Below are 26,036 nucleotides of genomic sequence, written 5' to 3' on the forward strand. Positions count from 1 at the left end.
TGTGTGCTCAGAAGAGTCTCTTATGCACACACAAGAGGAGGAAACTTCCCATGAGAACCAGAGAGTCGATGAAGAGTTATTTCTGGTGTCAGCAGAACAAACTTTACTCCCCACTCTCACATATGCTGAGAGTAAGAATGGGTCAGATGAGGTTCAGAGGGAAGACCAAACAGGCACGAAAACAGGACAATTTGGGAGTAAACTGGAAAACAGACTCTCCATCTTCTGATATGGAATGTGAGAACCAAATAGATAAGGGACAAGGGGGGTTTGAGGATGCTTGTTCTCGCAGGTGCACACACACACTGGGACAACTGGAATCCAGACTGACTGAATGACTCAAAGAGAGGGGTTGCAGCGCTCCGCCTATGGAGGGGCGGCCACAAAGGGTTCATAAACCAAGTGTGGGCTGAACTTAGAACGAGAGCACAACTTTCTATCCTGTTTGGACTGTACATATAATACTGTTTAGAATAAAGACATTTGTAGTATCAGCTGGAGTTATTGATTTCATTGGGAAGGAGCGCCAGCTGCATGACACACTTATTCTCTGGTGGTGAGAATCAGATCTAAGACCACTGTTGCTGCCTTCTTTCAATCTATGGGCCATGAAACTATCAGCAAGGCAAGTCAGGAATCTCTTACAGCTTCCATTCTTGGCACAGTTGCAGTGGGCATCAGAATACTTGAAGTCTCCCAGTACTATTATGATTCTCCTTTTTGAAAATTCAATAATCTGGTTGAGGAAGGCATCAGTCTGACTTGGTAGTTTATTGCAAGGATAATGTCATTATTTTCCTGTTCTTTCATTTTTATCTAAATTCTCTTATCTAAATCAAGCTTCCATGTTCAGATACATGGATTCATTTGCATGTATATACATCCTTTACCTAGGAGAGTACTAATGGTGTAATTGTCCTGGCCAGAATGACCACTACAGCTTAATATAGCAACAGAAAACTAACCCAACTAGTGTTTCTAGTGCAGGAAAAGCCAGTAGAGCTCCCAGAAGGGATATTCCCATTCCAGAAACACTAATTTGAGCTTGTTTCTGAGGATGCTATAGCAATTGCTAGATTCCTGTTGTTTTAGGGGTAACTCCTGCTAGTGTAGCCCAATGAGCCCTGTTGGGGGACTGCCAACATGAGATACTGACCAGGGTCTTCTTCCTTTCTTCTTCCTGGTCATTCTTTTTGAAAACGTTGTACCCTTTAGTTCCTACATTCAAATGATGCATCATGCAGTTTCAGTCTTTCCTATTAAACCATGTTTGTCTTCTTGTATTAACATTTCAGGTTCATCTGCTTTATTTCCTGTACTCTGTGCATTGTTATAGAGACCATAAATGATAGGTTATACAGTCTGACTACTCCCTTACTGTTTTTTCCCTTTCTGTATCAGTGGGTAAGCTGATATTGCAGATATTGTCATTTTGCCTGATTTTTGGTAGATTTAATTTTGCTTGTAAAGAAATTCATCATCTTTTCCAGCAAGTAATTTCATAGCAAGTAATTTCATAGCAGTTTATGAAAGACAGTCGCACAAATATTCTACCTATAATTTGGTTTGATTTGCATCAAAAGCTAACTGGTGGAAAAGGTAATTTTTAAATGTTTAATTTAGGGAGCACCATGTTTCTCTGGTTGCATGGAATGGAGAGAAAGAGGCTCTCTTACTGGTGTTTACATATTTTATTTACCGCCTGCTCATTTAGAAGCTGATTTTGATATCTTTCATTCAGGCCTTTTTTAATAACTAAGAAACAATCATATGCTGTTTCAGAGACCACAAGATGATGTGTATCTCCCCCTCTGAGCCTGGAGATACTGCTTTGACCTCAGAAATGCAAATGAATTGGTTGAGGGCAGGAATCGGATTCAGTGGCTTCTCACACCTAGATATATCCCTGGGAAATACTTTAGCATGCTTATGTACTCCATGGATGGGGAAAAGATACAGGAAGCCCTGCCTTTGTTACTGTTGCCTTGTTCTTACAAAATGCTTCGTCCTGAGACCATAGGTCTGTTCTCTGAAAGATGATTTTTTCCAATTGGAGAGATCACTGATCCCATGTATAAACTTCCAAGGGCCATGTAATCAATTATTAAATAGACAAAAGAATGAAAATAATCTGATAAGTTGTGTTAGATTATTTGACCTGGTTGGAAGCATGAAAACATCACTTGCCAACAATCCTAGTTCTTATTGATAATGTCTAGTGAAAACTGAGTGTTATCTCACAGGTTTCTGTACTCTTCTGGAATTCTGCATATATAAGGTGAAGTAAAAATAGAGCTCAAATGAAACCATAAGCTTTATTGGTGTAAAGGGGTTTGACTCATTAATATTATATATACAGATGCTCCATTTTTTCTACATTATATATTTGTACTAGTAAAAATTGATGGAGGTGTGTTAATGAAACATACCTCCATGTGCATTAAATAGTGGGATGTGACATCATTTTAAGTGATTGTATATTATAAAAAGCTCTGTAGCAGGATTAATGTTGTTAAATTGACATGATATTATAATACCATGGAAGATGATAAATTATGAACTTTCCATTATGCCTTAATGCATACTGTAAGAATTACAAGGTAATGGCTATTGGTTGTATCAAGTTGGCCCATGGGCCTGTGGTCCATATATTTAAAAAAAAAATCTGTGGTCAGTTGCAGTTCTTCACATAGATTACAATTTTTAAATGTTTTAAAAGTCAGACAGGAATTTACATATAGGTCTTTCCTGAAAGGCAACTGCTTAACAATAGAATCTAAGAAATGCTGCTATCAACCTAAAAGAGCTACTGGAAGGAACCATATTCCTCTGGTAAAGGTTCAAATATACTCGTCAATTGAATAATGCACTGTTTTTGTTGATACCTGGTGCACCAAGGATAGTGCACCATTCTCTCTGTAATTCAGAGTAACCAATTGTCCCCTTCTATTGAATCTCTTGTCTAATAGTCAACAGGGTGTAATGGTGAGGGTTTTGAACTTGGATATAAAAATTACTGGTTCAAATCTCCTTTCAGCCAGGAAGGACATTAAAAAATGTCTTGGCTTAACCTACATCACAGGAAAGCTGTGAAATGAAAAAAGTGAACTGTGCAGAATAATAGGAAACAAATATGCAAAAGCAAAAACATCGAACTGGAGTTTTATTTTTATTACTTCTGATTATTAGATGAAATTTGTCTAATCATCAGATTAGATATAGTATCTAGCAATTGCATAGTGAATTAGGGATTCAGTTCCAATATTCACTGTATTTGCTGTTTTTGTCATTTTTAAGATAGTCTTTCAACCTTACTTGAGCATTTATTGTATGTGAATAATAGAGTATGCATTGGGGTTCAATAGGTGCAGCACTGTTAAATGTGAATCTTGGAAGATTTAAAAATGAGGGATTTATTTTGTCATTCATAAAGTTGTAATACAGTCTAGAGAAACTATTTGTTAAAAGATAGCATCTACTTAACCTGCTTATTTATTTCTTGTAGTAGAAGGTTAGATCCACAATAAATACATGAAGAAATAAGTAGATAGGGGAATTTATCTTAGAAATAAGATCCCTGTCATGCTTTTGAAATGTGAAATGCATGAAGACCTGTCATCGAGATATACGGACATGATATTTTTTTTACGGTGCATTTGGAAGTATTTAGCTATATTTGTCATTTGCTAGTGCCACCAAGCAATGATCAAGTGATATAGTAATTTGAAACTCTGTTCTCAATTCAGTGTATATGTGTATATGTGCACTTGCATGCACATACCTTGGTCTTGCTTTTTTAAATCTTGTGTTGCATTTCTTTGAAAATGATTTTATAAGGAAATTTAGCAATTGCTTAATATGGCTATCTTAAAGTTTGAAAATGCATATTGTGTTAATTGTTTGTCATTAAAATGATGATGGTGATGGTGATGATGATGATGATGATGATGGTGATATTTGTTGATATAGTAGTCCTATGGGCCTTTATTTAGTACCTTCATTGAATTCTACAAAAAACTGAGTTCTCTTAATTAGTAAGCTGAGTGTGTTTCTTGTGTCCTGTGACCTTTATAACCTTGATAGCCTGTATAGTGTTCTAGCAAGTATGGTCAGAACCTGGGCTCTGTCTTTTATTGTATTTGGATTCTCTCAATCAAGATGGGGGGGGGGGGTTCTCACATAATATTCCTTCCAGACCCCATAAATGTCACACACATAATTGTAAATTCAGATTTACCTTTTGAGTAACAATTTATGGCAACAAGCAAAATATACTCACAATGAATCTAAGAATATGCAGCATAGAGCTGATCTACATGTCCAATCATATATAGTGGCTTTTGCTTGTAGAGTAAGGCAGAAGTGGAGTTGCGAACTAACAATAGTCCATGCTGTAATAGACAAACTTTAGGAGATTCAGGTCAGAGATGGGAGAGCCTGGTAGTCTTTCTTAGGAGTCATGATGCCCTGGTTTAGGAAACTGCAGGAGCTCTACACAGGGGGTGATGTTCACCCACCAAGAAGTGGCTATGGAAAGCAGTAGCCATAAGAAGGTCATCCCATCTGAGATGCAAGGAGATGTAAATTACAGATGGACTATGCAAAATATTAGTCATAAATTGGTTCTTTCTCTGCCTCCATAATGGCACTAGAGTTGCATTTCCTGATACTGGACAGTCAGATGAAAACTCATCACCAGGTCACGATGGTGATGGCCATCTCCTTCTGTGTGTTGCCAGCAACTGTTACTCAAAGGCTTACTGCCTCTTAATGGAGCAGCTCCATTTTACTGTGGTTTAAAATTAGTATTCTTTGTAAGTTCTTTATGTACTTTATATGGGCTCCGAAGTTGCATAAATGTGGTGCTATAATGTTAAATAAGTAAGCAAACCACAAAATTGGGGGAGCGGACAGAAACAGTTTTCTTGGTAGAAGCTTAAGAGTATGAAATCCTGAATTGATGAAATAGGTGTGGAAGCAAATGGTGGAATGCAAGGGTCAGTGAAAGCAATGGCTTGGAGCTTGATACCTGTGAACAGAAGGAAGTTCATCAAAAGGGTGTTCCCCATCCCTCCTACCGTCTGCAGTCTCCATGGAAAGTCAGGGAAACCACACTGAACAGCATGGGATGGAGCTTAGAGACATGACCAGGGAGGAGTGTACCCTTGTTGAGTATAGTCAGCAAGGACTGTTTGAATGGAACTTCAGTCAGGTTCATCTGCCTAGCTCAAAGGGGCCCCCACAGCCACCAAGACATACTATTTGGGAAAGCCATTGAGCTAACCAGGGCAGGTGTCTAGGGGCATGGGGGACTGTCAGGGGGAAGTGAGGCTGAGGATGTACCCTTCAGTGAGCTCAAAATAGCTCTGATTAATTAGTCAAATAATTTAGTAAAGTATAATACATTTTCGAGAGCTGTGGTGATGGAAATCTTTTATGTTACTTCTGGTGAAGCTAAGGAAAGAAATGCATCTTGACTGCTAACTTTGCCTTGAGATCAAGAAGCAGCACACTTTGCTCTAAACCAGTGTTTGGCTTTCAAGGCTGGGTAGTTAATGGCACATACGAGCAGAATCCAGACCAGATAGAGGGATTTTTAGTCCATAGGGCCTAAATTCAAGATATGATCAGTTATCTATTGATTGAAAGGTTTCTGGGCCTGCATCCACAAATCAAGTTTGTCCCTGGGCAATGTTACTGAGCTTTACCTGGATGTTCAAGTAATCATACGTATGCTGACTCATTCAATCAGTTCTCCAGTTTGGCGAGACAAGGACCACCAGGCATGCTTATATGGCCATTTTGCTTCTCTGCTGTCATAGTTTCTATATAAGGTCTGCCCTTGAAGAATATTTGGATGTTTCCACTAGTGCAGAGTGGCAGTTCACCAGCACTATATCATACTACCAAGCAGCAGCTGTTATCCTGATTCAGTTTCGATGATGTGGAGGTTCTCATCTGTAGTCTCACATCTCATGAAAGGTAGTCAGTGTCATTTTCCCATTGTGGCCCTGGGTGCTAAGATGTCCTTACAGCCTGCAAAGATTCAACATTCCCTGGCATTTAGAATCAAACCTCTTTTTCCAATGCCTTCTTTCCTATCCCTACACCCATTGTTTTTAGTCAATGATAGTAATCTAAGCTGTTTAACAGTTAGCTGTTCAATTTTTGGTATCCTTTTACTCTTTGAAAGTGAAAACGCTTAACCATGTAAAACACCTGAAATTAAGTTTCAAGCAGTTCTTAAAGGAAGGATTACATCTTTTGAAGGCAGTTTGACTTTTTTGCCCCTTAACACCTGCTTTTTTGCAGTTTCGAGTGTTTTTTTGTTTACTACGGTAACCATGTTATTACAAGTAGTATTTCACCTCCGCACTGCAGTAGCAGCAGCATGGCACAGAAGCGGTGTGATTGTCTGAGTAGTTTAGTATGGATAGCTTTTCATTTAGCCTTTGCTCTGACAGCCCATGCCCTGGATAAGTGGTGTAGGCCTGTACAGGTGAAATCTATTCTCACATTTGCCTCAGGGGTGACTGGACTGTAACAGAATTTTTCAAACCCGTTGGGCCCAACCGCAAAGCAGAGAATAAATGGCTGAAGTGCCAGGTCTCGACAGAAAAATCAATGCCTGGTTATACAGACATGACAGACCAGGTCTGCAATTCTCTTCATGAAAGTCTGTGCGTTTACCACACTTTGGGTTAAAACATGCTTCTTTTGTCAGTTGTGTGTGTGTGTGTGAAGTTAACACCTGCTTTCCTTTTCCTTTTCTTTACACAGGAAATTTACATGCCCTTTGTGTGACAGAAGTTTTACAGAGAAGTGGGCAATGAACAACCATATGAAACTCCACACAGGAGAAAAGCCATACAAGTGTACATGGCCCACGTGCCATTATTCCTTCCTCACAGCATCAGCCATGAAAGATCACTACAGGACACACACAGGTTTGTAACATGCTTTTCTTTTCAAGATGTAGGCTGTGAAAAAACTGCTTGGGACAGGGGAGTGGGAATGGGTAGCTGCTTTGGATTCTGATCCTAACAAGTAAAATTATTATTCCAGAAGTATCATTAACTCTGGAACATTTAGGGCACAATGCCGATCCTTCTGTGTAACAATACTGGTCTTTTGCTCTGCTAATCCTAGCAGTTTCCCATGATGCAAACAGGTAGAGGAAAAGGGAGGCCCTGGACACCTGTCGCTCCACAAGTGTACCTATAGTGATGTATTGTGAGTGGACCTATCAGGTCACAAACAACAGCCACCCACAAATTACTGAACTTTCAGCAATTGCTTCAGGAATGTTTTGCACTGATGTTCAGCACAGGCTCAAGATAAGGTCCCAGGCTTGGCAGGTCCAGAATATGTTTTGGAAATGAAATGGAGTGTTCTTGTATATGTATTTGCTTAGAGAGTCCTGCTGGACTATTGATTAGCAGAATATAAATTTAAGAATAAATCAAAATAAAATAAATGTGTATGTGAGAGAGAGGGAAGAAGGAGCGAGAGAGAGAAAGGAAGATTGTATGTTATATTTTTGATTAACTGTTTCTATACTAATTCTTGATTTCCCTATGAAACCATCTTAAATATAATTCAATTTGGTTTCATGTTATTTTCTGCATGAAGGAGGTCCTGCAGTTTTTGATGCTACCACAATATCATAAATGACAGTATTGTGAGAATTAATCCATACTGAAACAATTATAACTAATGTTTCTTTCATATAAAAGAATGAAACAGATGCAAATACCTGAGCGTACAAAGATTCATATCAATTGACTAGGTTGATTCCAAGAGCTGATTTACGAAGGTATAGTATTTGCTGCTGATTTTTCCCAGCGCAATCATCCTTAGGCACTTAGATTTAATGGAGAAAGTACTGTGTGAACTCCAAAAGTGTACCTTTTGGAGCTACAGTAATGGCAGAAATTGCTGGAAAGTGTGTGCCTATTGTTCTGGTTCACAGAATTCATTTTTCATATGATGACTTCTGCATATTGGAGGAAAGGGAGATAAACATGTAATTAAACAAATAAATACTGAAGGAAGCTGAGGACTGTTTTCAGGGAGGAAAAAGCTAAAATATTCCATATGAACCAGCCCTATTAGATGTATATATGAGACTAGATACAAAATAGCTTCTAAACTTTGGTTTTGAAGGAGCATTGCCACAATTTAAATGTTTATCTCTCTAAATATCAATTGTACACAATACAAAGTGCTCAGTTTTCTTCAACAGGGAAAAAAGAGTTCAGATCTGAACCTTTGAGTTAAAATAAAGCTGTTACAAGTTAAACTTGCTATAATGAAGATTGCTGAGAAGAACTTAAAAGGTCTTTAATAATCAAGCATTAGTATTAACTGCAATTAACAGTAACATTCAATTGCTTCAAATTTAGACTGTTTTTAAGAACAATCAATAATATCATAGTATGTGACATGATGGGATATAAACAAAACTGCAGAAAAGTACCTGAGATTATTTTTAGCTACTTAGCAAAATAGTATATGTTATACTTGGGTAAAAGTGTGAGAAATGGAGGAGAAAAATGATCTTCAAATTAAAATTCTCTAGGCATTTCATAGAAAGATGAAACAGTGTTCCATTAAATTAAAAATATTCCTGAAAAGATTTTTCCCAATTTTCTGAAAATGAAATGAGTTGTTGCTAGAAATTATAGGTTAAAAGTTCTTCCAAGGCAGTTTGTAGGAAGCCCAGGCCTCCTTAGCTTCTTTGACAAGGGTGTTGACGATTTAAGGTCTCCAGCCTGCCCTGAGAGATCACTTATATCGAACAGCAGATGAAAAGCCAGTGCAGATGTAATTTATCGTCGGCGTTTCCTTCTAAAGAATAATTGTGGAGACTTGGTTAGATCAATAATATGGATTTTTGTTGTTAGGTCTTGTAGTCTGCACCATAATGAGAGATAGGGGACAGTGGCTGTTTTCTAATAGAAAATAAAGGATTGGTTTCCGTGTCTTTCTACATTTGAATGCAAAATGGCACACTTGAAACTAATTCAAGTTGTTAAGAAAAGAACCATTTTCTATTACATTCCTGTTATCATATAAACATGGCATGTTAGATCAGCCCCCTGTACCCCAAGTGATATATTGCCCCTTAGATCCTTCTCAAAGTTTAAAGGTTGCAATTTCTGGAGGAAGAAGGAATGGTAAAATTGTTAAATGTATAGTTAAAGAGTGAAATCATGCACATGGTTGTGTGTCCTTCACCATATGTATAACTGCATGCTAGATTGCTGATGATAATTGTTACATATATCTAGAAGTCTACCAGACAAAACAAATCCCAGTGAAATTCATGCAAAAGTAACTCTGGCACATGGAGGACATAGTATGAAAGATTGGATGAACTCAGTAAGCTTGATCACTGCAACTCTACATGTAAAATAATTCTCGATTTGATTAAACATGTATGTGTTAAAAACTTAGTCATTCTCATTTCTCATTGTCTATTTAATATAGACAATTCCTGCTGAGTTCACAGAGGATATCTTTTTGAATTAAAATTATAGGGCTTAGTAGTAAACAAAGAATATGGTGTGTACTATTTTAAGCATAATATTTACTAATTACATAGTAAACACATCTATGCTTGTGCATAAGTTAGTAGCAGGGTACAAAGGATAAAGTATTGCATGTTCTTGACTGCATAAGAACCTGCTGACCAAACTCACTTCTCCCCTTCTATAAACTATATGTAAACTTCTGTACATGTTAATCCATTTCATTCATTTTGATTTTGTGAACTGCCCAGGGATGATGGGCAGTGTAGAAATATAATAAACAAACAAACAAACGGATAACCAAGGAACAATTTCTGGTAGGCCTGAAACAGCAATTAAGTTTCAAGCGTGAATCTTAAATTGAGATATTGGATTGGGTACTTCAAAAGATTTATGTATGCAACTGATGAATTAATTAATAGTTAATTAATTATCGTCAAACTTGGTTTATATCCTCCTCTTCCTTCCCAGCACCAGAAGAAAACAAAGTGGCAGAAAAGTGTAAGCAGAAAAATAGGGGATGTTTGTTTTTTCTGGAGAGGCTTCTCCATTATTGCAAAAATGCTAAGGTGTTAAAATTGTGATGCTTCAGTTGCAGTTTCTCTAGAATGTTTTTACCTTTTCAGAGAATAAATGAATGCTTTAATTGCAACTATTCACCTGCCTGAATTTTTCTGTGAAAACATTAAGTTTCAGTTTACACAGGGCACGAGTTGTTGCACCTACCCTGACCTGGCAAATGTGTTTCCCATAACTAAACATACCTCCAGTTGCTGTATGCTCTTCTTCTCCATGCAAAGCACTTGTCTGGATAATGATGCTGTTGGAAAATCTGTGGGCTGGGTGTGTGTATTGAAGAAGGAAAACATCATTGTATAGGCTTGTATAGGTCGCCTCTAGTTTTCTAACAAATCATATCATGTGGATATATATGCTTATTCACTCGAAAAGTTTGGGTTAAGGTGCAGGAGTTGCATATTTGCTAGCAGAACAACTAAAACAAGCAAAAGGTTAGAAAGGTTGTAAAGTTATAATATATAGTAGAACATTGAAAAATGTGCGAAATAGTTTGTGTAACACTAGGTACAACAACCTGCCAAACAGTGCATGCAGCAGCTTGTAGAAGAAAAAATGGAAGTGGTGGATTTGAAACTTACACAAGGAATGAAAACAGGGCTTCCACAAGCGATAGAAGCTTTGCCCTGACGGGATTCAGCAATTTATTTGCAGTCATTTCCATTGCCAGGAAGTTCCCACTTTCCATCACTGAGACGGTTTGTATGGAATCTGAAGTGCTTGATTCATTCATGAGGAAAGAGTGAGACCCATGGCCATGTGGCCTGCTTCTTTAAGCTCACTTTACCATTAGTCTGTTTTAGCTCATAATGTTCTAGGCTAGTTAGAAGAGTCTGTGTATGATACATGTGTCACTTTAGCCCAACCAGTATTTTTTTGGGAAGGCCTGTTCTTTCAGAATACAAGATTTTTCCCACCCTAGAATAATAGATCAGCCTGTTAATGGGACTGAGATACAGCAAGGGCTAAAAGACACAGAGCCTGGTGCTGTTAGGAATAAAAGAAGAGCTAACAAATAACACACATAAGAAGAGTTCTACTAGATCAGACCAAAGTCAAGGATCTAGTTTCCTGCAGTGGCCAACCGGATTCCCTAGGAAAGCCTGGAATCAGGAGACATTGCCAATAGTTGTCCCCCCATAGGGGTTCCCCAGCATACTGCTTCTGAACCTGGAGGCAGCATATAGCTGTCATTACTTTCAGCCATTGACAGACATCTGCCAAATCAGGAAGGGCAAGGCAAGGCTTTCATTCCACTTGGGTATGTGTTACACATGTATGAGTAGCAGGCTAGTGCGCAGGAAACAAGCTTTACTTGGAAGTGGTGGGAAAGGGCATTGGAGGACCTGGATTAAAAGTAACACGAGCAAAGTATATATGTGAATTGGAAGGAGGAAGGAAAGTTTTTTTGGGGGGCGGGGGGGGGGCTTGTGATGGCTTAAAGGTAACTAGGATGGAAGTGGAGTGGCTTTCAGTCCATGGAGAGAAAAAAGAGGTTGTGAAAGTGAGGATAGAAAATATTGCTCCTTGGCTGACAAAGTTTCTTAAAATCAGACTTGGCAATCATGTTCCATAACTCTTCAGGGTGCAAATCAACTAATGAACATTGCAGAAAATGAAATGTGTTGCACAGAGAATAGACCCTCATAAGGATCAGAAAGACAAATGCCTCTTTTGCAGTACCATTAGGAAATGGGAAATAGACCTCTTAACTCCCATGGATTTCAGTTTACTGTAAATTCTCTTCCTTGTGAGCCGAAAGTATAAATGTGATATTGCAATTCATCTGAAATACTTTCCTAGTCCCTTTAATTCGCTTCTCTTGGTATCTGGGTGGGAGGGTACAGTTCGGCTCCAAATGAGCCAAATGACTCATTTGTGTGTTAAAGCTGCATTATAATTTCACTGGCTCTCTCCAAGGTTAGTATTATTATTCTATAATGCCCTTCTTCGTTGGTCTTGTGGGATGAATCTGCCTCACATGCCTGGGCTTTACTGACTAAAAATGCTACTGTGGAATGATATACTGCATTTATAAACTGCAAAAGGCAAAATTTTATCTGGAATAAAAATACTTTATAAGTGTACATTTACACACTTTTAACAAGTAGCAACCCTGCCAAATCTATATTTTAATGGTTTCAGAGGCTTAGAATAAAGACATATCGTTAAATATGAACAATACAAGCACTACTTCAATTTCTGAAGTAATCCCCAGACTTGTTTTTCTTCATTATGAAAGTTTTAGAAACATAAACAGCATTGAGCTGCCATTGGTACAGAAAAAATGTAGGTTTTTATTGTTGCCTATTTTCTTTTCTGGAAAATAATTTAATTTCTTTAATTTACTGGGAGGTTCTTGAGGAGGACTGTGATCAAGTCAGTTATAATTTGCTCAACGTTTTTATTTTATTGGTAAATCTAATATATTTTTATTTAAGCAGAACCATATATATACTGTATATTAACTTTTCCAGGCAGTCTTTCCTCTGCACGGAAAGGCCAGATGTATGGGAATTGTAAAAAATCAGGATATGCATAAAAACTGTTCAAGTGCATAAAGCAGCCCCATCTGGAAGACATCTAACAGAAATGAAGTTGTACAAAACCATTCCATTGATAATAAAGCTAATTTTTATGGGTCTGACAAGTATGTAATTATGTTCAGTGGTGCTTTTCAGATTTTATCACAGTCAATAAACCGCAGTGGTAATTTCATTCCCATTTGACATATTTACATGGAAACATTTGATTGGAGGAATTAGTAACCCTGAAAGCCTTGATAGATATGTTTTAATGATCTGTGACCTCCACAGTCCCTCATCTGTTTATTGTTGCAACAGGCGAGAAGTCATTCCTCTGTGACCTTTGTGGCTTTGCTGGCGGGACACGTCATGCCCTCACCAAGCATCGGAGGCAGCACACAGGTCAGTGACGCTGTCTCTTCCCTTTGGTATTTTCTCCGCAGCACAGGACTGTCACCCAGGCAGGGGAATAAAGGAAATCATGGAGCACATGGCAGTCCAGAGAGTCTCTCTCTTTGCAGTTTGGGTTTTTCCCTTTGCCTTTTAAAATGGATATATCTAGGGTCTGTGTCAGATGTTATTTATGAACATAGCTATGTTTATATAAATATATATTCTTCGGAGAATGTGGAGTGGTGAGTGTCTGTTTGAAAATTAGTAAGTACATGAGGCTTATTTCCCAGGCCCAACTAAATTGCATATTTCATGAAGGCTTTGTAAGAAGCAACTTGAGGATTCCTCAATGAACATTAAAGGGCTTTTTTCCTTTTGGATGTGCCCATCGTTTTCGACTGATATATGCTATTGATACATGACATTTATCTACCGTATCTACTCACTCCTCAGATAGAGAAAAGTTATATCTTCTTTTACAGCCTCTCTAGTGTTCTGACTAGTATGGTCTGTCTGTCTGTCCGTCCATCCATCTGTCTTTCTTAGCCACTTGTTGGGGTTGAACACTTTTGGAGTCCATTGGACTACTTCACATGCTGCTGTTTTTATACTAAAATCATATTCTGTATAGGAGAAATAATAGCTTCTGCAAGTGGCACCTGCAACATGTTGCGGCATACTCCATCTCCTAGAAGGAGGGCTCCTATTCAGTGTCCATCCAGATAGCCTACAAGAGTCTTATGGTCTAATTCAGATTCCTGGGAGGTAGAGTGAGGAGGAGTTTCAGGACTGGAAAAGGCCTTTCTCCCCATCTTCCTCTACCTTGTTCGCAAACTATCCCAAACTATATTGTGAGGGTAAAATGGAACCATGTAAGCTGCCTTGGGTTCTTCCTAAGATGAAAAAAGGCAGGGTATAAAGACAATGAAATACTATGGAAGTATGTGAATGTTGGGTGGGGGGGAAGGATGGTAGGGGAACTATCAATAGCAAAACAGACTTGAATACCAGAACAGTTAATAAGTATAATGTAGGAGGTGGCATCAGTTTAACCACTCTGAGGTGCAGGTGTTGACTGGGCCCCTGTGGACAAAGGCTGGTCCTCCATGTTTTTTCTTGTCATGTTGTGTATTCAGACTGAGAACCTGATGAGGGCTACAGTCTGCCTGACTCCTGGTTTCTTTAAACCCATAATTGTTATTCTGTAAACTCAAAGGTCCTTGGTAGAGAGGAGGGAGGTTTTTTTTGGGGGGAGGGGAGTTTTGCATTTTTAAAAGTCTTTAACTTACCACCTTCTGTACACCCAGGGATCCCTCTGAGTATGTAGAAGCTTTACTTACTTTGGGGTGGCCACATTTTGCTTCCAAACTGATAATAAGTTGTGCTTTTTCTGAAAGAGAATGATAATCAATACCTCTGTGTGTCCCCCCCCCCCCCCCCAGCACACAGTTTAGACAGCTGATACATGGATTGACTGGCCTCAGTACATCACAGGATTTCTCTACACTTGATTGCAGGCATTGAATGTATGAATTGAATCCCTTGAAAGGTTTGAGGTGACATGCTGTTTCTTTCATTGTTGTTGTAGGCCTCTTGCACAAAAGTAATCAGCTGATATTGATGTTATCTGGTGATGAATGTGCATGTGTGAACCAGTCTGCACTTGTACTATGTTTCAAATGCTAATCCTGTTGAGAGCCATTTTCTTCCTTGGAGTTCTTTGTAATGGAAGAAATGGGAATATGTGAACTGGAGAACCATAGCTAATTCACGTAGCTTGACAATGCATAATCAGCATAATTTGAATAAAATTTGCATGGACTTTTGTTGTGATTCTGTTTGTGCAATTTCCATTGTGAAATTAGAAATGACAGTTCTTAGGAAGTTTTCTAGGTAGTCATTGGATGGCTGAGTTAAGTGCTTCTACTAGGACTAGAACTATGAAATGTTTAAAAATGTATGTACTGGCAGATAAAGGTCACTTCTTGGCAGGCTGTGAAATGTGATAAATTTTTTCAGTTAGCTGGGATGACAAAAAATCCTTGTATTATTAACCTTAGTTGTTCAAATTATGGGCAAACCCTTTTAAACCATGAGATAAAGAAATTGTGAGATTTGAAAGTGTTGGGAATGTGGTGCACTTTTGCCTATACTTTTGTGTGACTCAAATCCTGCAGCTACCATCATCACCCTGGACATCAAGCATTTACATTCCTAGTTTTCCCTTGTTCCAGAGCATTTGGCAAACCTTTTTCTAACAGTTGCAATGGATTAAATATGTATTTATTCACTTGTTACATGTATACCCTGCCTTTCCTCACAGAAGCCCAAGATGGAAAGTGATTTCCATTTTGTCCTCACATCAGCCTTGTGACTTAGGTTAAGCTGAGAGTCAGTGGCTGGCCCAAAGTCCCCCAGTGAGCTTCGTAGCTAAGTGGGGACTAGAACCAGGCTCTCCCAAGTTCTAATCTACACTCTTCACCACTATACCATACTGGCTGTCAGGGAAGTAATGCTGCATAATATTCCACAGTTTAACTTGTTTACAATCACTTCGCCATCTAAAGCATGCAATTGTGTCTGGGAACACACCCTCTTGCACCTGCAGAGACCTTACCAATGCCTGTGATTTGATTTAAAGGCAGTCCCCAGGTTACAAATGAGTTCTGTTTCTGAGAAAATGGAAATTAGTCTTTTAAGTCGAATTTTTATGTAAGAGGGATCATGTATAGTTGGCCCTCCACATTAATGGGGGCTTAGGGGCACAGCACCCTCATGAAATTGAAAAAATAAAACCTGCTAATATCTCTAGGCTCCACCATCACCCACCTGTGCCTCCTCTCTGCAGCAAGGAAATGGATGGCGGAGCAGAAAGGCATGCTTTGGAGGCCCCCCTGAATTCCTTTTCACTTTCTCTCTATGGTGATGATTTGGAGGCCTTCCTCTCTCCCATCTCTTTTCCTCTCTCTCTAACGTGATGATGATTTTCCACAGTAATTTTTATAAAGTAATAGGCTTTATGGCTCTTCATTTGAAAGTATGGGTCATTTGTAACTTGGATTTTTGTAACTTGGGGAGTGCCTGTATTTTATTTTACTCTTAAATGTATTTTTATTCATTTTCCAATTGACCGGGAATGCTTCAGAGTGAAGTGCTAGTCTCCAACACTCTGCGATTTTTAGTCTCTGAGTGCTTCTGGGCCTCACAAGGACCTGAAGATGTTCTTAATAAGTAAAAATAGGTTAGGTCTTTCAGGCCAGCATTTTGCATTGATGCATTCATGGCCACTTGGGGAGGAAAGGAAGGAATGGGTGGACCCCATTGCCACTGTCTGGGGACTTGGGAGTGACCCAGGGGAAAGTTGTGGGTGACCTGACACAGTGGAAGAAGGAATCAGGGAGACCAGATATGCTCTGGTGTTGACCCAGTGGGATGGGAGGAAGAGGTGGAGGGACTAGAGGTGGAATGGGTTAGAGAGGCTGTAGCCTGATGAAGCGTAGGGCAGGACTATTCTGGAACAGACTGAGAGGAGTGAATGAGAATGTGCAGGTTAGGTACAAGGATGATACTGGAAATGAGAGGAAGGCATAACTGTGTTGTATGGATCTCATGTACTTGGACTTTTGGATGAGAGGGAATGAATGTTTAAGAGATGGGAAAGGGGTTTCCAAGGCATGAGTTTGTGTTTTGGACTCTGTCTTCACCTCTGCTGTATATGGACACAATCCTATGAGTGTTTAGGTCATTAAAAAAGATTGTGTAGCCCCTAGCCAGCATGGCTGGCTGTGACCTGCTGGAAATTGCAGGATGTTCGGGATCTAAACATGCATACCAGTGCATTTTTTACTTTTCTTTTGCATCACCGGTTTGTCTTTCTGTGAAATGTGTGTTCTCTAAATGTGGTTGTACCATCACAGCAGCAATTTTGGCACTTGGTAAGCCCCCCCGTACACACACACACACACACACACACAGAGCAGCATTTTGTGATGGCACCCACACAACACTTTCTCAATATCCCAAATCCCCCTCAAGTTATTAGATCTAATGTTTCATATAGAGAACGGTGTGCAACCTTCATGCAGCAGTTATGAGTAATGAATGTCTGTCTATCTCCATGTGTAGTCTATAAAAATGTGTTGCCTATTGGGTGAATATTTCAGTAGGTGTTAAGCAGAGCAAATAAAACACATATCCGTGTGTCTCAAGCATTCGCTCAGCATGGCCGGATAAAGTTGGTTGACCACCCTAGGCCAATAACCTACTGTAAATGTATTCTCCTGCTAATAGGATTAAATTATGCATTACGTATAATGACAGTCAGTAAACATTTACTATCACAGTCTTCTATCAACATGCTGTGTTTTTGACAATTACATTTCTTAACAAAAATTAATTATGAAATCATTCTTCTATTGGGATGGTATTGGTTCCTTCTCTTCTCATCTACTACTGCTGCTTCTGTTCATCATTGTGTTCAGATATTATTTTGTATACTTTTACAGTTCAGTGTTTGCATGTTATCGATAACCTGAAGCTGAGAGATGTTTTCTCAGAAGCCCAAAATGAATTTATATGATAGGTGGGCTTGAGCCCCTTATCTCTGATCCCCATCTTACCCTCACTTTCTGAGCATTTACTTTCTTTTTACATTTTAAAACATTATGGCTTTTGCCAAAATGTGTAAATCTTATATTACTTTCCTTTCAAATACCTTGTTATGTTCCACAAAAATAGCTGATTTTTTACTGTGAGCTCTAATTAATGTTGCAATTCCAGGTTGGCATTTGCCTATTCGGGCCACCCTAGTGGAATTTCCCCTGCTCTGAATGTAGGTGTTTATAGGTTATAGATCATGGAGCTTGCATCGAACCAGCCTAAGTTTATGTTTTATGTCTGGACCAAAGGCTCGTTATTACTTTGCTATTAACTTTATACTATATAGGACAGTATCTCAGAGACAGAGGGATCTATCTTTTTGGCATTTATCCGCCTCTGTGGCACAAACAATCAGATACAATTCTTTCACAGAAAAATTACCTGCATCTACTACTTTCTTTGCAGGGAGAAGCACAGTGCACCTTCCCCTGTGCTCCGCGTACTTAGGCTGATGCCACAGTATTTTTGTCTGGAGTTGCTGCTTTATAACCATGCCAAGCCATGTGCATCCTCCTCCTCCTCCTCTGACTTTTGCTTCTTTCCTCTTTGCATCTTGTTTTCTTCTTCCCCATACCATTTTTGACACAGCTTTCTTTCCACGCAGAGTGCCCAGGCAAATTATAGGCAGGCTTGAAAGGGACAGGTATCAAAAGTGGTCTAAATAGCTTAAATAATTCCCTGCTGCAATACAAACTGTCTAGGGGGTTGACACAAAACATCTCCTGATCCAAGATTTACTTTTATCGCCTGTCACAGACCCTTGATTCAAGGGTAAGAGAGCCGGTCCTCACATGCAGTTTAGGAATTTTGGCCAGCTTATTAAGCCTCCCTGCTTCCCTCAGCCTCCAGGCATCAGGTGAATTGATATCCACCAGAATGCTTTTCTTGTCTGACAGACGCTTGACAATGGGGGAGGATTGACTTCGGGTCTTGAGGACTCTTTACTGTGTATCCCTCTGACTGGCTTGCTTTTTCATGCTTTTTATTCTTTCCACCTACACTGAGCCAGATGTAACTATTTAGAAGAGTGGGCTTCAAATGTCCGAAAGTCTGAGATTTTTTGTTCTTGTTTGATCTCCACAAGCACTGTTTTTCCTCTGCTGATCCACATAAAACTGTTGTCTTAAATACTCTAGTTTGCTAATGCATTTTCTAACAAAAGCCTTCTTGAAGCAGACTCTCCATTGTACATGACCATTTGTTGTTTGCTGGTGTCAGTGTGGAAGAAGAAATGCGTGCATCAATATTAGAGACATTGTTTATTTATTTTTATTTATTTATTAAAACATTTTTATGCCGCCCCATTCGCCGAAGCCTCGGGGCGGCTTACAAGCATAGGTTCTAGTGAATTATTCATTCAGGCTGATTAGAACTGGGGATACAGTAAGTGTGCAAGATACATCTATCTGTGAGAAATGGCTAAAATGCCATAGGACAGACCTACATAACTAGCAACCAGTAAAACTCCAAACCCTCCCACTCTTCATATGTCATGACCTGCCAGATTTTATTTAGCCTTTGTGATTGTGCAATCTCAGAGCTGTTTCAAAATTGCCTTGTGAGATTCCTTATGTGACTAGAGGGATGCAATGTTTTAAAATCAGTTATGTTTTTTGTTATTTCATTTGAAAGCATTATCCACAATGCCTGACTTATTGACAAAAGCCATACTGGCAGATCCCATGTAATCACATTTTTAGCTAATGAATTGTTTTATTAGGATATTTTTATCCCGTCCAATATGGTTTGTCTCTGGATGGCTTATAATAAGCATTTTGATACTTTGAAGCAAACACGGTTAACAAATAATGCCCACCAGATCATTGGCCAAAGCCCCCTTTTTGTGACTTTTACTTTGATGTATTCCACATTAGAATATACACAATTTAATTCACATCATTGTGGAATTCATTGTGCCTCTTGTATGTTTACTTGTTTAAAGAAGACTTGCAAAAGTTTTTTGTAACGTTATAACAAAGATAACCAGTGAATTGTCACAGGTTGTTATCCATTTAAACAAGGTAATTTATCTTCCCACCACCACTCGAGAATCTGTACTTCTTCAGAATCTGTCCAGACATGGAGTGGTGTACAAATGCTATTAATGGAAATAAAATATGCCTGAACCTACCTAAGCCAGAAAGTGTCCTTTAAAACTAAGGATATGAGGTCAGTTGCATGGTCTGTATGACTCTTCATTCCAAACAACAATACTGGGCCAATGCAATATCACATCCTACTCCCGTATAGCAGTTGAGCTATAGAGTTATAAATTCCTTTGCCTATGTTCTCACCAGTGGATTCATGGCTTCCACTTCTGGCTTTAATCATGGGTGTTGTGGTAGCACCTTTGTGAGCTAACAGTATTAGTAATAATAGCCCATGCTGTCATGATGCTCTTGATTGCTTTACGACAGTTCAGGTATCAGGGTCAGGCTTTGGGACTGTGTGCTGTCTTTCCCCAGCCCCTTTCCCTACTCTCCTTTCATTCTTGTATGTTTTTCCTTCCACTCTGGGAAGAAATTGCTGGACACATTTGCATGACATGAGAAGACACCGTGGTTTAGTTGTTGATGACCCACTTACTCCCAGCAGACAATCAAGCACACTATAGTTTGCCACAGATTGTTTCCTCCTTAGTCTTCCCACCTGTTCCTGGCACAAATCCCGGTGCTTTTGGAGTAGAAATTCTCATTTCCTTGTTCCGTAGGTCAGTTCCCTTTCTGCAATTGTTCTGCTGGGGTTGCTGGCTCATGAGGGAAATTCTCTCCTTCATCAGATCTCCAAATGCTTATCGTTTCTGAAGCTTTCTGAACATTGTAACATGTTTGCAAACTTGTTTATTTTTATTTTTATTATTCAAGGACTTGCTCAAGTACACAAGAACACAACACAAGTCTGCCTCTCCATTCTATAACCCAGAATGCTGATATTCCCATCTTCTCAGTGTCCTGTCAATTTTATTCTCCATTCAGGCTTGCCTTTTTAGAGTGGACCTTTTTTTAAAGGCAGCTTCATGTACTACCAAAGTAATTAAACTTGCCTAAAAAGCTTCTACTCCTGCTGCTGCCACCTGCTTTTGTTTTCCTCCCAGTTGTGTGCGTCTCACTTCCCTTCACCAAGCACCTTCCTTAGTTGTCAAAAATAAAGGCAATGAGCTTAGAGAACAGTGAATGTTGACAATAACAAGTGAGAAAAGAAAGGTGTAGTGGTAAAGATATGCAAATTTTAAGTCAGAGCAGGAAGTGAGGTAAAGATATTCAAATTTCAAGTCGGAGTGGTGAGGTGGAGAAGAAGATTATGCAAATTTTAGAGCCACCGTTTTCAAATGTGCGCAGGGACTGAAAAACAGGGAGGAGGGCTATGAATGTGCTCAGGTCTTTCTCTGGTGTCCTTTCTTTTCCATTTTTAGGAAGACGGGGCAGAAGGATAAGGGAGCCCAATGGTGGCATTAGCAAGATCATAAAGAATTGCAGGGTTTGTTGCTATTCTTGCTGAAAAGGTATCTAGCCATTTCTGACAATCTATAAAGCCACCTTCGGAAATAATGAAAAGACACTCTGGAAAAATCCAACAAGAAGCCACAGGTTCTAGGGACAGTTTGTTCATGGTTAGGCTAGCACAAGAAGCTAACCTTCGACAACCCATGGTGACAACCCACCATGGCTAATCATGTTGTGCAAACAAGGTGGCTTTACATGTCAAACTAATGCACCTTGGGAATCAGTCATGGGGATTTGGGTGCAGTGCAATTGCCCCAAAGCTCACCATGGGTTGTGCCCCGCTTCTTTCCTCATTTCCAGCTAGTAAGTATCTCAGAGAACTTCACAGCTAAAGCTGCCATGTCTCCTCTGCCTACCATGATCACAAATACCTTTTGGCTTGCTACCACTACCCACACCTTCTCCCTGCCTTTCCTTCCATGATCTGTGCATTGACAGCCAATAGTATCCACTTCCACCATGGGCATTGCCACAGACAAGCTTCAGATAGGTTTATTTTTACTTTGCTTTCCTCTGAAAGCTAGCAAAAGATTTCCTCTTAAAGCAGGTGTTTTGACAGGACTAATCAGGGATTTTTCACAGGGACATATGCATATGTTGTTGTCACCTCCCCCACCCTGCTCAGTTATGCCAAAAAATGTTTTGTTTTGTTTTTGGGTAGCCTGAGTTTCAACAGCTTTCAAAGTTCCATGTTCATGTAAAAACGTGTTGCTCATACTTTTCCATCATCCCCAGCACTTAGAAGTCTGGGAAAGGGTGGAAAAGATTCAGGACATCACACAGAGTCAGGTCTAGTCAGAAAAATAGAGGGGATAGTTTACTTGCTATCATCTTTCACAAGCAAGGATCACTCATGACTTGGATTTCCCTTTACGAGTCACCTTGACAGCTGTTGGGGAAAGCAACCTCTCTTGGTCAATGTCTGTTGTGGCTACCTGCTGTACTTTGAAAGCACTTACCTCCCATGACATTTCTCAGACAAGGCTGCCCATTTGGAACATGCCCAAATGGAAGTAGAATTCAAAATAAGAATTACCAAAATGTTTGCACGCATTTGGGACATGCATGCACAAAAAGGCATGCAATAACTTGGGTGGTTTAAAAGGAATGTTACACGCTATCATCTCAAAGCCTGTAAAAAGTGATCTCTGAAAAAAGGGGAGAGTGGAAAAGAGGAGTTGTAGTGAGTTAAAAAGGGCTCATAGTCTTGGTGGAGGCACAGGTGGGGACAAGTGCTGGACAGCAGTGGAGTGACTGGAAGTGGTGCTGGCCAAGGCTAGCTTGGCAACAGTGACAAGGGGATTTTGTTACTCTTGCCAAGCAGCTTTCTGGCTACTTCCCGGTACCTACAATAGGGTCAGTAACCAATAGTTGTCAGGGTTGCTACTCTGCAGGAAATGGTCTGTTGTTGAAACAACAACAACCTACTGTGGCTTGTCATCCATGATAGGTTTCCATATTGTGTAAACCCTGTCTTTGTACTAGATGGTGGACTGGCTGGCAGGAGGTGTATATAAAACAGAAATGTAATTGACCTATGTGAGTAAAAGAGGCAGAAAATCCTAGGAAAGTATGTAGGATCTTGATGAACATATGCAGCACTGAACAAATATGAAAGCAGAAGCATCATCTGTGTGGCCAGCCTGAAGCAGCTACTATGAACCTGCAGAAATACCCAGGCAGTTTGTGCCTTTGTTCAAATAGTCTCATGAATTTTTGAAGACTTGGCTTATATGACCTACACGGATCCTGTTTGTATGATCAGTTCCATTTGCTCATTTCAGTCTTGCACATCTAGGCATTTATAGGTCAATGTAATAAAGAGAGAAAATTTAATAATATATGTGTTTTTATCCAGATGAGTGGCTCACTTTGCGTTTCTATTTCTCATGTGAACTGCACTTTGACTTTTAATGTGCAGTTACATTACTCGGGACTGAATTTAATGTATAATGTAGCCTCTTTCCTTCACCTTCCCCCAACCCAAGGCTGAAAAGAAAAATACTCCATATAAAGTATAACTAACCCAGTATGCTTTGTGCTTTTTCATTAAATGCTTATTAAGAGAGAATGTGATGTTTGAGGAGGATTGCTATTAACTTCCAACAACGCCAGTATTTGTAGGAATGTTCAGAATTTAATTACACACAAGATTTTCAATGATAAGTTGTTACTGAAAGTGAAATAACTTACTTTCTTTGAACACTGACCATTGTCTCCAGGAAGATTGTCAACCTGATGGTTGCTTTTCTGTTCTTAAAGAAAATAAAATAGGAAGCCGAGCACCCAGCTCAGTGTTTGTGTACACATGTGGCTTTCATTCTGGGTAGTTCTTCAGATACGTCTCTTTACATGGAGAACATTTTCCCCTCCATTAAAGGCAGACAGACACCAACTTGAGTGGAAGCTTCATATAGAGTTTAGTGTATCTCATAGTGCTTTGGATTTGGGCTGTGATTTGTAATCTTTTTTGAAAAATGAAAATCATTTAAGGACATGATAAACATGATATATTTATGTTTTAAATTAATCTATCTTTCCTAAGAACCTAGTACAAAAATAATATATAATGGAAAGTATGCATGCCAGTAGACAATGAATTCTAGAGCAAAAGGGGAGCAAAGAAAATGGCAGAATTTCATCAAGTCACTGGTGTTCTATCCAGAAGCTGATAACATGAAGCTGAGGAACTCTATTCTTCTTTCCCTTCAGGGAACACACATTTCCATATAATTCCTAGGAAGATAGAGGAAGGAGCTGGACTCTTTCAGGTCTCTCACTGAAATACAGTCAAATTTCCTGGTTTTGTTTTGGTTTTTTTCCTAATCAGAGGGTTGCACCGAAAGTTAGCCAAAATTAAATTGCATTCATTTCAGTGGGTTTACCTTAAGTGGGACTAAGATTGGATATAATCTATAGCTCTCCAACCATGACATTGGAAAGAACAAATTATGGTCCGTGAGGTGTGGTCCAGTCAGGGTCTGGAAGTGTGATTCTAAGTATCATTTGCATGTTGGACATCATGACAAACTATGACCAGGAAAGGAAAGTCACATGCAGGAGATGAAAATAGCAATGAAAGGCAAAGGGAATATGTGAGTCTGCATTACATTCCTAACTCAATAATAGCTCAGCTTTCATATGTAAAGAAATTGCTTTGCTTTTTTATTCACCTAGGAAACAGCAGATGTACATTGGCTTCTGGGATTCATTGTCGCTCACAATTAGCAGGCTGATTCTGTAGCGCTGTAGTTAGAGCTGCATCTCAGTCATTGCTCTGGACAAGTCCCTTACAAATAACAGTGAGCATAATTAAAATGAGAACAATGGCAACCTACATTTATGGGTGGTGGTAAAGATAAGGACCATGAACAGTGAAGTGAGTGCAACTTACACAGGAGAGTGACTAAACATTACAGTAAGTCTTGTAGAGAAGTTCAGAGTTCATTGAACTGAGTGCCAATATGTTTGCCAATCATTTACAGGACAACCAATGAATTTAGGACAGCTGCTGATAACAGAGAACTAACCAGCAAGAGGGCACACTGCATACAAGTAAAGTAATCAAACAAGCCAAGAGCTATTCATGCTTACCAAAATCCAGCTTAATTACAATTAATATAATTGTTGCATCTTATGCAACATTAAATATTGTAAATGGATCAACACCAAATAATGGAGTCATTGAATGCTTCTAGGATCACTTTCTCTGAGGCCATAAAGAAGGATTTTGGGAACCTGGTGTCTTCTGACAGGCACAAAAGTTGGTTTAGAAACTTGGTTTCTATCTCAGACACTTGTAATGGGTATGTCTTTTTTATGTCACTTCTATGTCTTTCTGTTGCCAGGCTAGGTTTTGAGAAAACTCTGTCAACTGAATTTTTTGTGCACTCCTTCTTTCATGTTGCCATGTCTCACTCAGGCTTATAATTTTCTCATGCATCTCCATGGTATGTTGTAGGTAAGATGATCAGGTTTCTCTTGAAGGTGCTTCCTTCCCAAGTTCCAAATATTGAAAGTGGATATATGTGGGATACTTGACTTCTTGAAACTTCTGAAAGGATTTGGGCTATGGTCACACATATCCTAGTTCAAATCAAGGTTTTTCCAATGGGACAGGGCATTGGAAGGATTTGTACATACATGAATGTTGGGTGTGTTTGACGTTTTATATGCAGTAACATTTGCCATTCACATGTTGTTCAGTGCAGTACCCCTATATGCTCATAGTCTTATGTCATTGTTCTATCCAGACTACCCTTATCCAGACTCAACAGCTGGACTACAGGTATAGGTTGTCCTTATGGGAAAGGGGGAGTGCCTTCTTGTCTATAGAATATGATATATTGGGACAATAACTGGTTCTAGAAGGAGATGAAAAAGATTGGGTTGTCAGTTCCGCTTAAACTCTAATCATTATGGTAGTGGCTTAATCGTTTATCATGATGGAAACACATCTTTGGCCAGTGACTGCACATTCCTTCTCCATTATAGCCATGAAGAGAAGTTGAGAAGTTTCTGTTTACATTAATCATGGTTTAGTGTGTTATTTGAACCTTAAACTGTGCCCAATCCTATAGTCTGTTGAAGCAAGTTGATTTCATAAGGCTGAAGTTGGCTTCTTTCAAACAATGACCTAGCAAACATCAGTTAAATGAAAATAGAAAAATTTACAAACTCTTCATAGCTACAGCAGATAAGGAGAAGATAGCTGGAGAGAACCCGAAATGGTGGCTTGGCTCATTCCTGCCATGATAAACTATGGTTTATTTTGATCCCTGGACACAGCGTATGAGAACTGCTAAGCAAGGAAGTCTCTCTTGGCAGTTAGTAACCAAAAAGGCAAA

General features: G+C 39.3%; 1 protein-coding gene across 2 annotated transcripts in view; it reads left to right on the forward strand.

Annotated features, from left to right (window-relative positions):
• Positions 1–26,036, forward strand: part of ZNF407 (zinc finger protein 407) — a 334,032-nt gene that overhangs the window by 225,477 nt on the left and 82,519 nt on the right. For both annotated transcript variants that reach the window (XM_044426431.1, XM_044426432.1), the window contains exons 5-6: positions 6,781–6,947; positions 12,953–13,036. In XM_044426431.1, coding sequence (XP_044282366.1) covers positions 6,781–6,947; positions 12,953–13,036 — 251 coding nt within the window. The remainder of the gene's footprint in view (positions 1–6,780; positions 6,948–12,952; positions 13,037–26,036) is intronic.

Source organism: Varanus komodoensis, unplaced genomic scaffold, assembly GCF_004798865.1.
Source record: "Varanus komodoensis strain SLA01 unplaced genomic scaffold, ASM479886v1 scaffold17, whole genome shotgun sequence".
NCBI classification, from domain to species: Eukaryota; Metazoa; Chordata; class Lepidosauria; order Squamata; family Varanidae; genus Varanus; species Varanus komodoensis.